At 39.5% G+C, this 17,535-nt stretch overlaps 1 protein-coding gene across 1 annotated transcript in view; it reads left to right on the top strand.

Moving 5' to 3' along the window:
- Positions 1-9,705, top strand: part of ABCA13 (ATP binding cassette subfamily A member 13) — a 282,083-nt gene extending 272,378 nt beyond the window's left edge. Inside the window, exons 60-62 of the mRNA XM_045007417.1 lie at positions 1,397-1,502; positions 3,511-3,648; positions 4,893-9,705. Of these exons, the coding sequence (XP_044863352.1) occupies positions 1,397-1,502; positions 3,511-3,648; positions 4,893-4,982 (334 nt within the window). The 3' untranslated portion in view covers positions 4,983-9,705. The remainder of the gene's footprint in view (positions 1-1,396; positions 1,503-3,510; positions 3,649-4,892) is intronic.
- The last annotated feature ends 7,830 nt before the right edge of the window (positions 9,706-17,535 follow it).

Here is a 17,535-nt window from a genome sequence, read left to right as displayed (position 1 = left end):
AATTATTTCTCTACCATTTGTTAGACTTCTTGTGAGCCGGAAAAATTCCACTAGCGCTGTGCAGTAGTGGGTGACGTAGTCTGGTCACTTGATAAATGTGCTATATACTTCAGGCCCTTTATGAACATTCCAGAAACACTTTAAAAATTTACAACATACTAACGGAGTGTTCTGATATTCCTAATTCAACAGTGAATAACAAACCTTCCATGTAGCACTCTGTAACCATGGTGTTATAGCAGAGTTTGTCTGAAATGCCCAACTCTGTTAACAAGCCTTGATCTTAATGAGAGAAAATGGATTCAGCTGATTCACTTAGACAGGTGACAACTTATTACCTCACTCAGATGTAAGTGAAGCAGGTGGGAGTGCTTGCTTGTAAGAGAGGATTTAGGGTACAGGCTGAACAATACTGGGAAAGGAACTCTAGGAACAGAAAAGCCGGGGAGAAAGTTTATATTGAATGATATTATATTGTTTGTGGTGTATTATTTTATAGCCAAATCCTAGGAAAGGAGGGTGAAATTTTGAATCTAGATGGTGTGTGGACTTTGTTTTACAGCAGAAAAGCACTCACACGTACACCGGTAGTTGAAAATGATCATGAACAAATGTGTGATGCTATAGAGGTGACTTTCATCACTTATAGTATGTCTATTTTATGTATAAAATTAACAGTCTGCACTATATGCTAGAAAGAATATATTTCATAAAAATAATGCTTTAGTTAGATTTTCAAAACTTGACTTGCCTACATATTATGAAATGTGTCCAGAGAGAGGAAAATAAATTCTCTACATTATTCCATGAGATTAATAGTGTTAACAAGTAGTGAAAATGGGAAACTAGGAATCAGGAGACTTGGGTTGTGTTCCTAAATGTTGCTGATTTGTAGTACGAACATTGACAAATCACTTAACAACTCTATGCCTTACTTTCTACTTCTGTAAAATACAGATAATACCCATGTTTGTAAAACATTTGAGCTCCTCCATGGCAAGGTTTCACTAAATGCAATATATTGTGATCACCTACAGTTTAATACTTTATCTCTCCCACTAGGAAAAATAGACCTCCTACTCTTCCTTTTCTGTATTTGGTTCTGGTAACAAATGTCATCCTCCACTGACTGTTCAAAGCTGTATAGTCATTAAAACATGTCCTCCTTTACAAAGAACAGTTTTGCGGCACTAAGAGTATCAATGACATTGTATCTTCCTTGTGGTTATCAGTGTGTGCTTGATGATAATATAACATTAAAATCCCAATGGTGGTAATAGAATAGGCGTCCATGCTGTTACTTGATAACATTGTGTGACAATCAATTTACCTGAGCATTCTTCTCATCTTTATGGAAAAGAACATGTATAACTGTGTCCCTGCTCAATGCTTTCAGGTTTGGAGATGGCTATTCAGTCAAGGTTTGGCTTAACAAAGAAGCAAGTAACCACGGTGCTATTTTGGACTATCTGCAGCTGCATTTTCCAGGAACACAGTTTAAGGTATGGCTGAAATTCTCTATTCATAGCAGTTGCCAAGGATAAGTTCTTGAGACCATTAACAAAAGGCAAATTTGAATAAACTAGCTGGTTTCTCATTCTTTCCTGATCAATATGGCTACTCATTTTAATTTATATGTGTTTAACTGTTAAATTGTCACCCACCTGTATGCTGCAGATGCAGAGTAGGGCCATTTAGGCAGCATAAGCAAATGTGATTGGTTCATGAGCTTCAATTCCCTTTTCTTATTTTTGATATTTACAGAGTCAAATTTTCCAGAATATGCACACAGGGTCTGATTCTATGTCCACTGAAGGGACAACTTAGTGGTTTGAGCATTGGCCTGCTAAACCCAGGGTTGTGAGTTCAATCCTTGAGGGAGCCATTTAGGGATCTGGGGCAAAAATCTGTCTGGGGATTAGTCCTGCCTTGAGCAGGGGGTTGGACTAGATGACCTCCTGAGGTCACCTTCCAACCCTGATATTCTATGAATGGAAGTAATTTCAGAGTTAATACATCCGCAACACCATATTTTTCTTTGTCCTCACCCAGTCAATCCAGTACCTAGAAAATGGCAGGTAGGTGAATAGTGTATTACGAAGTCAACATTTACGCACAGCTACCACACAGTGACATCTAATATGCCTCAGATGCCTTCTATTTTAAGTATAAGGAAATGCTGTAGTATTTCAGATATCGTTGTGTGGTAACTTGATTGTTGGATGGCAATTACTATGTGTACATGTCATCAGAAGAAAAACTCTGAAATATATATTTAATAGTTGACTGAAATGTTTTGCTACAACTTTCCCAGAAGGTTGCCTTTTTTTGAACTCACAATTAAAATAGGGGAATTCTTCTGAGGCTGGACTAATGCAAGGAAATGGGCATCCCAGCCAAGAGATCCACTTAAATAATATTTTAGACATTTCTCTCAAGACATTTTAACTCCTCCTTTCATTTTTCTTTTTTTTCTTTAGTCCATCCATTCAGATAAACAGGTGCGATATCTTACTCTTATGAGGTGTACAAGCCCATAGATGTACTGAGATTTTCATTTTCAGGCACTTGGCTATTTGGTTATATAATATTGCTGATGTAGAAATCACATATTTTTGCTCTTAGCTGTGTTCATAATAGCCTCTAATGGTACCCTAGATGAGTTGGTTTGTGCGCATCTATATAAAATAGATGCGGTACCTACTAGTTAATAGAAGTAAACTTTATTCTACTTTCTCAAAATTTACCAATGTCTGCAGTAAGATGGCTATAGTCCAGTGCTCTGAAGCACCTCTGTTTTCCAAGGTCACAGAGGAAAAGTCAATTGGTGTGTTCCTGTCTCCATAAAAGTGTTCTGGATTTACATATGTTGTATGATATGAGCACATCATAAAAGAGCAATGCTTTCAAACATACCACAGCCATCTGTCACATCCCCAAAATGTGTTCAGGCATAAATATCAAGATTAAAATATATATTGTCACATGCAAAATGGATTCTTGTAGGTTAATTTAGAACTCTTGTCTCTGAAAATGTGTCCTATACAAGTAGACGGTCCCAAGCTGTAGAATTTTGGTCTGGGTATAGGTTTCTAGCACCTTGAGTTTCAGGGTAGGGTTCTGATTTGAGATTTTGGTTTGGCCATTGTAGATACCAGCTGTGATATGCTGATTTCAATGTGGTTTCTGAAATGTTTCCCATTCCCCAAAGTGTCTGAATCAATGGGTTTGGTTTGAAGCCATCTCTAACTTTAAAATTGATAAGAAAAATACATCTCTGCAGCCGCAAACAGCCAGTTATCTTTCAATTCCACTGTGATAGCTTTGTGGATACTGAAAGATCTTTTCTGAACGACACCACGTTGTGCCTTTTACAATACAATGTTACCATCAAGATCTAGTATATTCTTACAGAATCATATTTTTCAGCTGAGGCTCATATTGAAGGTCAGTTGAAAATAAATATAATTTTATCAGAATATTCACTAGCATTTATTTGTTTGTTTGAAGGAACAGCGCCTTAATCTGCAGGAGTATCGTGTACCGTACGGATGGGGCTGTTTACCAGAGCTCTTCAAAGTTTTAGAGAACAACAAAGTTCTGCTGAAAATCAAACATTATTCCATTAGTGAAACCACTTTAGAGCAGGTATGTTCCTCCTCGGTGTTCTCTCTCTTTTTCTGAATATGCTGTACCACTTTAATTATGTATGCAGTAGAATATTGCAGTATATAGTTTATCTAGAGCTGTCCTAGTGTGATTCATAAGACATAATAACCTTATAATTAAAGGATTTTCTCCTTTAGTGTAAGTGGCTGGGATCTTTTCTTTTGAAGCAAATGTTATGCAGTTTTCTTGCATTTGCAATCTAGGTACCACTGCAACAGGCACATTAGAAACGCACAAATAGAAGGGATCCCTATGAAATGGCTATGAAATCCTGGGTTTACACCATGTATAATATAGTGATGATCATGAAATTCCTGGGTGCCGGTGTTGTGTTACAGCATCTAGGGATATAACTTCTCATGTATATTCTGAAAATGCTGAGAAGCCGAGCTGGTCAGAACATTAATTATGTATAATATTTGCTGTGAGATTAGCTCTTTTTTCCAAGTACAAATCATTCATGAACAGACTTTGATTTGTATTAATCTATCAGCTCCTGCTGCTTTAATTATTCAATGAACAATTTATGCAAACAAATAGCCTATGGGTTATTCCTTGACTGTTCACTCAAGCTTGTTTGCTCTTCATTATTTATGGTGAGTGATTGCTTACCTCAGTTACATGGTATTGTTTTTGCACCCTGACTGAATAAGTGAAAGTTTTAAACAGGATAATAGTGACTGCTGAATAAAAAATATGAATGGATTCCTTTGCTTAAATGTGAATATTGTTATGGGAATGAAGAACTGTCATCCCTCAAATATCCGAGTGATCAAAAACCCTTTCCTGTAGGTGAAAAGGAAACAAGCAGGGGACCCAACTGAATAGAACATGCATTTGGAATTCAAATGGATGTTTCCTCACATCAATTCAGTGTTCAGAAGGTTACTCAACATAAATTTTAGCTTTAAATATCTGGGTGTAGATCCTGCACCACTGACGTCAATGGGAGTTTTGCCATTCAAGTCAATGGAAGCAGGATCAGGCCCCTCCCTAATTTTTTTAAAAATATTGATTTGTTTGTTCAATACAAGCAAAATCCAGTGTTCCCAAGGAAAGTGGATAACCATATTAAATCTGAACTTATTTTATTGAACATGGACTTTTACTGTTTTGCTTTGGAAAGCATCTTAATAAAAGTGGCCTGAAAAAGTCACAAAAAGAGAAAAAGTTCTAGCTCATGTATTGCTATCCCATAAGCCCTCCTATGTTGTGTCTTGCAGGTATTTATTAATTTTGCTACTCAACAGCAGGAAACGTCGCCTTCTGCACAAGAATCTTCCACCAATCATCACCACCATCTGCCAGTCTAGGCTCAGTGCAGGTCATTGTCCAACAATATGTTTTACAGACAATAAAACTTTTCACCTGGTTACTGCCAAACTGAAAGGGAGAGGGAAGTTCGCAATTTATAGACCAAAAACCAGAGCTACCAGTTCTTAGTAGAAAGAGTGGTTATTAGAGATATATATACACACACACACAAGCCAAAAAAAAGTACAGTACTTTACTGAACTGGAATTTTATAATAAAATGTTTGGCCTAATTAATGAAATCTGTAACACAGTAAAAGGGCTGATCTTATAATGACTGACATTTCAGAAGGTTTTTTTGGGGGGGGGATTGCTCTCTATTCATTTGATCACAGTCACATTAAAAAGCCATAATTATTACATGACAAGGGAAGCAAAACCCAATGGATATTAGGAACAGCCATGCTATCATATAATATTTGTATTTAATAGCTCAAATGAGAGCACTTTGACTTCTGCATTAATTCAGTTCTGTGTTATGACAAGCTAAATTAGCTCTTTTTATTGTATAAAAGAAGCACTATATTCCATAAGGGCTTTTTGTCAAAGGGGGTATTAGTGCAGTTATATTAAGTACATTTAACAAGGTTTCATAAATCATACTTGACAATGAGTTCTCCCTAACACCTGTAGGTTATTTCTCTAGAGATTCTAGAGCATCGTTAAGAATAATCTATTTTGTTAGCTTTTTTATGTTGTTATTTTTTAAATGTTCTAAGAGAAGGTGAAAATGGATTTGTAGCCAAGGACATATTGGAAGTAAATGAGATAAGTGTACAGGCATTGATCAATAACCTTTTCAGGCTATTTATCCCAATTTCAGATTCTTCACACAGGGCTGTGCCACAGCTTTCAATAGTGTCATCAGCCTGTAAATGTGAGACAGAAATTAACATTGAATGAACAAAATCTCAGCCTCTTTCATCCATCCTCACATTTCTGTGGCTAGAGAAAGATCAGAACTTCTTGGAGCAGGGGGGAAGAGGAGAAGCTCTTAGCTTATTTTTATAAACAAACTCTCTGGGAACCCTGGCACAGTAGTTGATATCACTTTCATTGGGCTCTATTATCTGATAGTTGAAATTTTGGAACACTGTGATTTAGTAGAAAGGTATTTCTGTGATATAATTTCTGTGGAAATCAAATTGTACACTTTGAGATAAAAGGATCTAATCAGAGGCTGTCTGTGTTCCTGTGTCCCTGCTTTAACGCCATGCTGTAGCAGGATGTAATTTAAAAGTGTTATGCTTGTGCTTTAGGCTTTTCAAGCTGACCCAGTAGGGTTTTTGATTCTCACATTGACAGGTGTATTTTTGGACCATGATGCTTTTGAACGAATTTAGAACTCAGGGTTCCCACTTTGTAAACTTATTCTTTGCTCTTTTGAAAATGTTAAATCCTGAAAACTTAATTAAATGTCACTTTTCTGAGTAAAGTGTGGAATATTGTATTAATGTAGTGGGTGAATAAAGTAAATAAGATTTATTTCAGACTGATGGTTGAATGCAATTCTGTTAACTGTATTTCTCTTCTTTGAATCTCTTCATCTGTCTCTCTCGGGACCCAATTTAATTGAAGCAAGTAGCAAACAATGTCTCTCTCCCAATCCTTTATGGTTGAAGAAGGTCAAAATCTAATTGAGCTTCAGTGTATTGGGTTCTGTCTCAGAGGACATTTTCCCAGTCTTTGAAATGCTGCACTCTGGAAGTCTGCAAGGCTCAAGTCTAGTCTTTGAAGATTTTTTTTTAATTAAAGAAAAAAAAATCTGTTCCACGAAAAGGTCAATTCATATGTTAATGTTGACAGAGTCACTGAATTTATGAATCACACAGAAATGTTATGCATGTTATCACCTTTGGATTTTGAATCAAAGACGAGAGGATTTTAAACCAAAAATACACCACCTCTTATGAGATTTCTGGTAGGTATTTCCATGACCGATTTCTCTATGACAGCGTGACTCTTGCTTTGAAGGATGAAATGAGAACTGAACTCAGAATTTAAGACAAAGGAATGGCTGAAATGCTAATGTTGAAATAGGGAAGATGAGTTTCACATCTATCTGTTTAAAGGCCTATCCCCATGCCCGTTGAAGTAAAAAGAAAAGGCTTCCACTGACTTCAGTGCTGGTTAGATCTAATTTCACGTTCACACTTTCTAGAATGAAATGGGTAGAGAAAAGCCCAAATCTGAACCTTAAATCAGAACCCCCGTGAATTTAGGATTTTAATTACTTGTATCTTAACCTCCCATATGGTTTTCAGTCCAGAACAAAAGGGACCTGATTCCCAGATCTGGTTCACATGTTACCATAGTTAGTGGAAATCTCAGAATAACATGCATCTGATTAAGTGGGTTTTAGCCCATGAAAGCTTATGCCCAAATAAATGTGTTAGTCTCTAAAGTGCCACAAGGACTCCTTGTTGTTTTTATCAAGTCTTATGACATTTCCAGTTAAAATGGTGGGAGGCTTGTTGCAGTCATCTACTCTGGTGATTTGTGAGATTTGTACCGTTAAAGGCCAGTCTGATCTGAATGGTTTGTGACACTTTGATGTAGCTGAATCTGACCAGATTGGGCTTGAACTTGAATTTTGAACCCAGCCTAAACCTAATCAGGTTAGAATAACTGCTTTCTTGATCTATCTCTAGAAATGGGAAAGATGGGATGATTTTTACATCTTTTAATGTCAGTAGCTTGCACATGTGTTTTTGTTGGTTTTGTTTTTTTAAAAAAGGTGTCAGATCAGAGCCACAAATGTAAATATCTTGCTTTGATTGAGTGAGAGCTGAGGTCAGACAGCTTCTTTGAGGAGTTCTGGAAGACAACATTCTTTCAGAGTTACACACTAGACGGTGACATCACAAACAAGACTGTTGCTGCAAGTGTCATGATCGTGGCAGCAAATATGAAATGGAAATCACATCTTTCTTAGTCTGGCAGAGAAAGCAAGATTCCAGTTCTTTCAGCATGGGACTTCCCACTGTGTGCTTTAATGAAACTTCTTTGTGCTGAGTAATGATTTGGTCATCTGAAAAGACATCAGAAGTCTCTCTTCCTTTTTTGTTGTTGTTTAACATCACAGCAAAGATTGTTTCATCAGCACAATTATACTTACTGCCAAATTGAAGTACACATTGGGCCAAATTCTGGCCCCTCTTGTTACCGATAAATGTGATGCCCATGAAAAGAAGGTCAGTTAAAGAAGCCAGGGGACTTTAAAGAACAATGGTGATGCACTCAGGCAGATCAAATTAGTAAATGCACACACCTGGTTTTCCATGATTGTCACCAGCTAGAGAAAAATGGGTTTCAACTGTAAGAAAGGTTAAACCAATAGGCAAGATCTGTATATACACCTAACTTATTCCAGCTATAGAACAACATACTGCCTACCTTTTTCATCCTTTTGCCAGTCAGCTGTGCCAGCCATGGTTAAAAGAAATAGGAGTTAAAGAATAATTAAACTATTAAGGAATAGGAGTTCAGCAGAATATAAGGGAGCCAGCAGGAAATGAACAAGATTCTTCTGCCAGGCAAGAATGGCAGATGAGATCACATGGGATTACTTTGAGGTGGACTTCGAATCCCAGGAAAATAAAATAAAAAATGTTAAGGTGCAGTTAAGTTTGCTAATGCAATTCAATAGATGTACCATAAATGCACACTTCAAATAATCTTGAATGCTAGGAAGTATGATAATCGCAAGATATGACTACATAGAAAATTCTGACACCAACCCTAAATCTCAGTTCATGGATATAGATCACTCTGCAGAGAAATTCTGAATAACCAGCACCCAAACAACCTTAATTCTGTCTCTGTACTAGGTTTTGTTTTAGGTTTACATCCTAATTTCCACTGAAGAGAATGATAGTGTTTCCTTACCTTTACTCAGAGCAGGACTAGTTCCTTATATGTCATTTTAATATTACAAATATGGATAACTGAGGGTATGTGTGTATGATATTTGTTCCAAAGTTTAGTGATTTGTCCTGACATGAATGAATAGGTCCTGTTATATATTGTTACCATTTTTTGCCCCTAGTAGTTAGCCAAAATTTGGGGTCCTACAGTTTCCATTAGAAGGCGAAATTGAGGATAGAGCCAATTATTTCTTGGATGCGGTCCTTTTTTCTGTACAAAGAATGTACAGAGTTTTGTTTTCTTGAACATAGGAGGAATCAAACACAAAATAAAGTATTTTCTTACAGTTCCAAGCCTCTTTTAGACAGCACGTAACCTAAAAGGCCTCTCTTAGTTTTTTCCCTGAGTCATCCTTCCAGTGCTTTGTTGCTGCCTTCTCTCCTCCTCCCCTCCTCGGTTAAAATAAAATTTGTGTAATCCTGTGACGCTCTGTATCTCGGGGGGACACCCTACACCCCTATGTACATCTTTATAAAATGATTGTGTGGTATCCAATGCAAAGTTTGTCATGTTGGGTATCCTCGGAAGGCTCATGATGTACGGAGCATGGCTGTTATAGTGATGTTATAGTAATTGTTACAGTAATGTTATAGGTTGTAATTCCATGTCTATAGTTATGAGGCTGAAAATGTATCCTCGTGGCTTAAAGCAAGCCCATGCAAAAGCTCTCCAAGAACTGAGGCGCGAAGAGGAAAGAAAGGACATGATAAAAGGGAGTGACATTTTGCCATGCTCTCTCTCTTCCACCTATATCTACAGACACCACCACCACCAAGCAACTGAAATGCTAATGAAAGGGGAGAGCCTGACTGAAAAGTAACCAGCCAGCCTGTGGTGAGAAGCATCTAAGTTTTTAAGGGCATTGAAAGTGTTAAGATCAGCTTATAATGCGTTTTGCTTTTATTTCATTTGACCAAATCTGACTTGTTATGCTTACATTTTAAGTGATTATAAGTCAATCTTTATAGCTAATAAATTTGTTTGTTTGTTCTACCCGAAGCAGTGTGTTTGGTTTGAAGTGTGTCAGAGGCTCCCCTTGGGATAACAAGCCTGGTACATACCAATTTCTTTGTTAAATTGACAAACTTATATAAACTTGCAGCGTCCAGTGGGCATAACTGGACACTGCAAGACGGAGGTTCCTAGGGTTGTTTCTGAGACTGGAGATATTGGTTAGTGTCATTTGCTTACAAGTAGCTGGGAGCAGCTTACATGCCAGAGGCTGTGCACGAACAGCCCAGGAGTGGGGGTACTCACAGCAGAACAGGGTAAGGTTGGCTCCCAGAGTCAAGGATTGGAGTGACCGAGCAGATCACTGGTCCAAATAACAGCAGAGGGGAACATCACAAGTCCCTTCACCCACATAGTTAAAATTCCTCATTGGCCTCACATGTTGCCTATGTTTCAGTTTGAGGCCTGCGTTGTTTCAGCTATTTGGTTCCATGAAGGAGTTTAATGGCTTCTTAAATTAAGGGCGAAGTTATGCCTTCCCCCCAGTGAGATTTAACACAACCCATAACAGTATGTTTTATGTTGTGTGAACAAGAGTTATACTCACACACAGTAGTCTTGTCTCTGATGGTATTTATTTCCTGTTAACCTGTAAATAGTTTTCTCAGCAGAGAAGTATTGCTCTTCAAATGGACTGTTTCATTATAAAACCACTGTTGTGATTGCCATGGGTTCTAATCACTGAGACTTTTTCTTCTGTTTAAGAGTCTTTCTGTGTGCTAAGGTTGGTATCAAAACAGTTTTTTGTAATCTCAGATTACAATTTCCATACTTGTTAATGTTGGAGTTTGTTCAAAGATGTGTATAACAGCTCTTAGCACATACTAACAATAATAGTAACAAGAACATTTTTATTCAATGTTCTAGTTTATAAAGTATTTTATAATGTTATATTTTGAATACTGTTAAAAGATGTTTCAAGTTTTATCTGAAAGTGATAAACATGATATAACCTGTATATTGTACATACCTTGTACAGCCTATACATCCTATAGACAACAGGCCGTATAGCCTATTGGCCATACACAGTCTGTGTACCCGGTATATCATTGGAGTCATAGACTTTAAGATCAGAAAGCACCATTATGCTAGTCTAGTCTGACCTCCTGCACAATGCAGGCCAAAGAATCTCACTCACTCACTCACTCCTGTAATAAACCCCTAACCTATGTCTGAGTTACTGAAGTCCTCAAATCATGGTTATTGAGATCAAAGGTTTTAATATCCCCAAATATATTATATATGATATGATATTTGGGATCAAAAGTTTTAATATCTTTTGTCATCAAATTAATTTGAGAAATATATTTGACAAAACTTCCTTTCTGAGATCTATCCATAGTTTGTTAATACTATATCCATTTACATTTCCAAGTTTATCTTTGCAAAGGTGGAATTAGAAACATACATGTCGTAAAGTAAAAGCATTGCACATTCTTGCATTAATGCAGAATTTGAATCTGTCAGCTGGTCAAATGCATTTGACATCACATGTATTACACAATCGCATTCCAGATGTAACATCACTGCATACTTTTGAAACATGAAAATAGTAACAGAATCTTGAAATCAATTTTTTAAAATGACAACATTCACAAGTCTCCTATGGTGTACACATGTATGATTTTTTAGACTTCTGCAGTAAATCTATGTTCAGATAAGAATGGTCAGGAAATAATGTGGACCTCTCTCATTGTAAAAAACATCAATTTTAAAAAAAAATTCCTACCCATCCTACGCTACTGAAAATCATGAAAACCAATTCTGCTGCACATGCTAAACATAGACGAAAGCAGACTAGTAGCTCCTGCAGGTAAAAGTTCCCTAATTTAGGAGTTAGGATTGTCAATTAATGGAACACCATTTGCAAATTTAACCTTGGAATTGCAATCAGCAGCTCCTTAGTAGTAGTATAAATTATAATAAAATAACTCCAGAGGCTTTCAGCATTACTCATAGATGTGCAGAGTAGATTTACCAGTGGATATGCCTTCCCGCCTCCCCGATCATAACTTTGAATTCTGGGTATGAAAAGGTCATACAAAATAGTTTAGATTCACATCAGGCTAGCATTATCTCCACTTATCCAAAATGTTTTGGGTTAAAAAACCAGCAGGAAATGGTTTAATAATAAATAAAAAAGGCATTATTTTGAGATTCTGATGTGACAGATTAAATTGTTTTGGGGGGCTAATTTTCATTGGGTCAGAAGTACTCTAATAATTGCTTTATCTCAAAGCAAATTTGTTTCTGTTCTTAAATGAAACCCAGCACACTGACCCAAAGTATGACGGGGTGCACCTACCCCACCCTAGTTTTGCAGGGGTTAGGAAGCCAGGCCGCTTTGCCTCTGATGGGCATGCTCACCCTGGAGGCACGGTATAAAAGGAAGCGGCCTAGCTCAGTCTCGGCTGGCTGCTGAAGGGAGAGGACGCAGACTGCAGGCTCTCTCCAGGGAGCTACTACTGGACCCAACTCCAGAGTCAATGCATGCAGAGTCCCAGACAGATTCCAGGCTGCCTGACAAACCCAGAGAGGCGGCCGCACCATCTGGAGTTATGCTGCCTGCAGACCCCAGGGAGCCGTGGACCTTCGCTGGCAATGACACAGTGGGAAGCAGCCCAAAGGACTTAGAATTTGCTCTGGTGGGTGAACTGGGAACCCAGTCAGTGTGTTTCGGGAGGATTCCCGCTGACTCAGTGGCGAGTAATCCCGCCACTGCAGGGACCCTCGCCTGGGGCTTGGAGGAGGAGGGAGGGCCCAAGTCCTCCTGCCCAGGGTGCCACACATCCCTGAGTGGTTCCCCACTTCCCCAGTAGCCACACAACCCCAAGGAGGGGTGTCATAGGTTTTCTCCCCCACTTGGAGCTTTTGGGTTCCAAGATGGGGACCTGCATGAGCTCCTTTAAACTAATCCTAGTTTAGATCTGGTCCTGCTGCCACCAGTTACGTTTAAAGTGGATAACACACTGCCTGTTCCCCCCAAAACTCTCCCTGGGGAACACAGATTCAATCTCCCTGAATCTCAACACAAAGGGAAGCAGCCCACTTCCCCCCTCCCTCTTTTTCCTAGCCTACTTTGGAGAGATACACACCGATTCAACTCCGTGAATCAAACCCAGGAGGAACTCACTTTTCCCCCCTCCCCTTCCCCTGAATTTCCACACGAGAAGGAATTAACCAAGTCCAAAGAAAAGAAAAGAATTTATTAAAAGAACAAAAAGAAAGTACACTATCTCTGTAATACCAGGATGGAACAATACACAGAGTCTAACCTATAAACCTGGAGAGAATTCCCCCTCCCCCTTTCTTTTTTAATAAAAGCAAAGTAACAGCAATAGAAATAAAGAGATTCCTTCAGCAAAACACACAATTGCAAAATGTAGAAATAAACTTATAATACTAGTATGCCTTTTTAATACTCACTAGACTGAATAGATGAAAAGTACTGCAGAAATCTGGGAGGACTTGATTAAGATGTTTGGACTCCCTTAACTCCCAAGAGAGACTCAACTCAAAACAAAGAACACAGAAAAAAAACTTCCCTCCACAGAGATTTGAAATTATCTTGTCCCTGATTGGTCCTCTGGTCAGGTGTTCCTCAGGTACTGCTTGTTAACCCTTTACAGGTAAAAGAGACCTTAACCCTTAACTAACTGTTTATGACAAGGGGTGTGACTTTATTGACTCCAGCCATTAAACCACTTCACTGATTTGAGCCACTGGGCCATGCAACCCTATATGGAAGGGCGACTTTATTGACTCTGGCAACTAGGCTGTATTACCCTGTTTCCGAGTAAGGGTCATTAGCACTGGACCTAACTGGCTATGGTACAGCCCCTTTCCTGGCATGTGACCATATGTGACCCGGCACCCTGTGATGGGGTGCACCTACCCCGTGACACAAAGTAACAAAATCCCCGCTGGAGGGTAGGGATGGGGTCCAGAGTGACCCAGACAAATTGGAGGATTGGGCCTGATGAGGTTCAACAAGGACAAGTGCAGAGTCCTGCACTTAGGACGGAAGAATCCCATGCACTGCTACAGACTGGGGACCAACCGGCTAAGTGGCAGTTCTGCAGAAAAGGACCTGGGGATTACAGTGGATGAGAAGCTGGATATGAATCAACAGAGTTCCCTTGTTGCCAAGAAGGCAAATGGCATATTGGGCTGCATTAGTAGGAGCATTGCCAGCAGATTGAGGGAAGTGATTATTCCCCTCTATTCAGCACTGGTGAGGCCACATCTGGAGTATTGCATCCAGTTTTCCCCCCCCTCCCCGCACTACAGAAAAGATGTGGACAAATTGGAGAGAGTCCAGCAGAGGGCAACAAACATGATTAGGGGGCTGGGGAACATGACTTATGAGGAGAGGCTGAGGGAACTGGGGTTATTTGGTCTGCAGAAGAGTGAGGGGGGATTTGATAGCAGCCTTCAACTACCTGAAGGAGGGTTCCAAAGATGATGGAGCTAGGCTGTTCTCAGTGGTGACAGATTACAGAACAAGAAGCAATGGTCTCAAGTTGCAGTGGGGGAGGTCTAGGTTTGATATTAGGAAAAACTATTTCACTAGGAGAGTGATGAAGCACTGGAATGGGTTACCTAGGGAGTTGGTAGAATGTCCATCCTGAGAGGTTTTTAAGGCCTGGCTTGACAAAGCCCTGGCTGGGATGATTTAGTTGGGGATTGGTCCTGCTTTGAGTAGGGGGTTGGTCTAGATGACCCTAATCTTCTATGATTCTATGATTTTTTAAAAAATGAGTGATCTTTTAAACCTCAAAACCAGCTTTGAGTTCATATAACTTTGGGAAAGGCTCAGACTGATTCTTACTTATTAAATGGTTTATTCTCCCTAATCAGGACTGTGCACATGATATTCAGTTACTAAACATTCAGCAAATAAAAAGTTAATATATGCACATCACCAAAAACACACTGGAAATGGTTGTAATGTGTTCTCCACAATGTCATTCTCCTGATTAAAAAACTAAGAATTTTCTACAGAACCAACTTGTCACATAGGAAATTGCGGAAATGTTCAATTAAGGAGTCATACATTTCCTCCCATTTTTCATTGAGTCCAGTATAGTATTTTCAAGACCTGCAGTACAGCAGTAGTCTGTTTCCAGTAAATGGTTTGAGGGGGGGAGGAATTATTGATATAAATATATAAAAGGCTCACATACACACCGATGCTGACAGTTTTAAATTCAGCACAATCAACTACTGACAGTTCATGCCAGATCCAATTTTTTCATTGTTCCTTTATACCTATTTCTTTATCAACGTCAAAGAGGCAAAACTCTTAATAGGATCAGGAAGAAAAAGTGATCAGAGGACAATTTATATGACAGAGCATTCTAATTCCCAAACTAATTGATTTAAACAGGATCTTTTCATTGACTACAATTATTTTTGTGAGTAGTTCACAGAGCATAGGAAAAATCAGAGACAGTGAAATCTCAAACTTTTTTCTCATTTCTAATAATTGCAAAATGTTTTTGGACATACAGAGAAACCTACGTCTGAGGCCACTCCATAGCATTCCCAAATATAAATATATTTGTATGCATTATGCCCCACCTAAAACTAAGATCCAATTAATTTAGATGCTGTACAGACACAAAATGATCCCTGCTCCGAAGACCTTTAGTATAAATATAACTAGATGTCTAAGACAAACAAAAGATGGGGAAAAGAAAGTATTATTATCGTAATTTTACAGATAAGGAACTGAGGCACGGAGTGATTAAGTGATATGCCCATGGTCCCACAGAAAATCTGTGGCAGATCTGGGAATTAAACCCAGATCCTCTGATTTCTAGTCCAGTGTCTTAACTACAAGACCAAATATATGTTTTCAGACTTGCATCTACAGGTTGCTGGTTCAAGCCCAGCTCTGACAGCACCATACTGTCCTGTCTCAATCCTGCTCCAAGTGAACAAGTGACCCAATCACCAAAAATAACACTATTCAACAACCTCGTTGGCAACCTCAGCAAAGACTGAACAGACGGGGAAAAAAATTACTGAGTCTTGGATACTGCTGGTCCATTCACAGGAGGGTTTGAGCTCCTTGCCGGGTGGTACAGACGAAGTCTGCAGGCCTGGACTGAGCTGCTGTGACACCATCTGGATGTGAGCTCCCTGACCCAATTCATGCACATCGAATATACTCTCTAGGAGTGCTTCTAGTGGCTGTCTAGTGGGTCTGCTTGAGAAGGAGCTGCATGATAGAGGGACACAGTGGCATCTGCTGCATGCTACAGCCAGGACCATCTGCTTTATTACTCTGTCCCTCCCCTCACATAGGAGAAAAAAGAAGATTCTGTGGGGTCTCACTGCCTCCTTCTACTGCATCAAGGGAAAGGGTTGCTGAATCTTCTCCCAGCCCAGCAAAAGTCAACAACAAGCCACAGCCTTTCCCAGCCATCTGTCCTACTGCTCAGATCAGGCTAAGAGCCTTCCCCATCTCTTTGTCTCTCCAGTCCCACTGACAGGTAAGTGGAATTTTTATGGATGAGCAAATCGGGGCCATCGAAGAAATTAATACTGAGGCTAGGAAAAGCCTGAGGGGAAGGAGATAAGGCAGTGAATAGAGCTGCTGGAGACTGACTGATGTAGGGGCTAGCTGAGAGGAGAACAACATTTTTGGTGGGGTGGGGAGGTGGAGGAAACAAGATGGAATGAAAGGGGGGAACCAGAGATGGAGTGTGAGGGGAGGGGGCAAAGACAGGCAAGGAGGAAGAGCAAAGGAATTGTGCAGAGGGAAGGAGAGAAGTGGAATATGGAGTATTAGTTGTGGGCTGAGTGAGTGGAGTTGGTGAGGGTGGAGATGAAATAGTGGGGCTGACCAGGGTGAAAGAAAACAAAGGTGCAGTGTTTCATAGAGGTAGAGTAGATGTGACTTGGAGGGATGATGAAGTTAGAGGTGACACAGAATTTGGGGAGAAGGTGTGAGAGGGATGGTATTTTACTGAGAGAAGGAAGAGAATCATTTAGAATGCACCAAATGTCAAATGATTTTTAATGCCCATGGCAGGGATATCCCAGACCCCACCTTATTCTTCTGCCTGCAAATATCCCTGTACTTTGCTGTGAAGCATCCTCATCCCATCCTGTCTGCTTATTACTCATTATATGAGACCAAGACCAACATTCTGTCTGGTCTCAGCAAGGAGGGCTGATCACCCTTTACTCTCATTGGACCTGATTCTCCACCGCTCTTGCCCCCTGCACACTCAGAATATGAATGTGACGTGAGGATGAAACAGTACTACATAAGAATGGTAGAATTTTGCATTCATTTTGCATAGGTGTAAGGGACAATCCATGTTACAAAACAGTGGAGAACCAGACCCATGGACATCAATGAGAATTGAAGGTGCTCATCATCTCACAGAGTGGCCCCTATTGACACTTATGTGTTCTGAGCAAAGGCTATTGCCCCATACTGCTTTTGTATCCATGAGAAGTTTCCACTGTGATGCTCATTCTGTATCTCTTCTGTAACTAAGGGATTCAGCCTCTAAGGCTGATTGTCTAGCACTTTTCTCAAGAACTTAATTCGCTTGGTATCAGTAATAATTCAGCCAGGAGCAGGTAAAGCTCAGCC

Source organism: Mauremys mutica, chromosome 2, assembly GCF_020497125.1.
Source record: "Mauremys mutica isolate MM-2020 ecotype Southern chromosome 2, ASM2049712v1, whole genome shotgun sequence".
NCBI lineage: Eukaryota > Metazoa > Chordata > Testudines > Geoemydidae > Mauremys > Mauremys mutica.
This window is presented reverse-complemented; position numbering and strand designations above follow the sequence as displayed.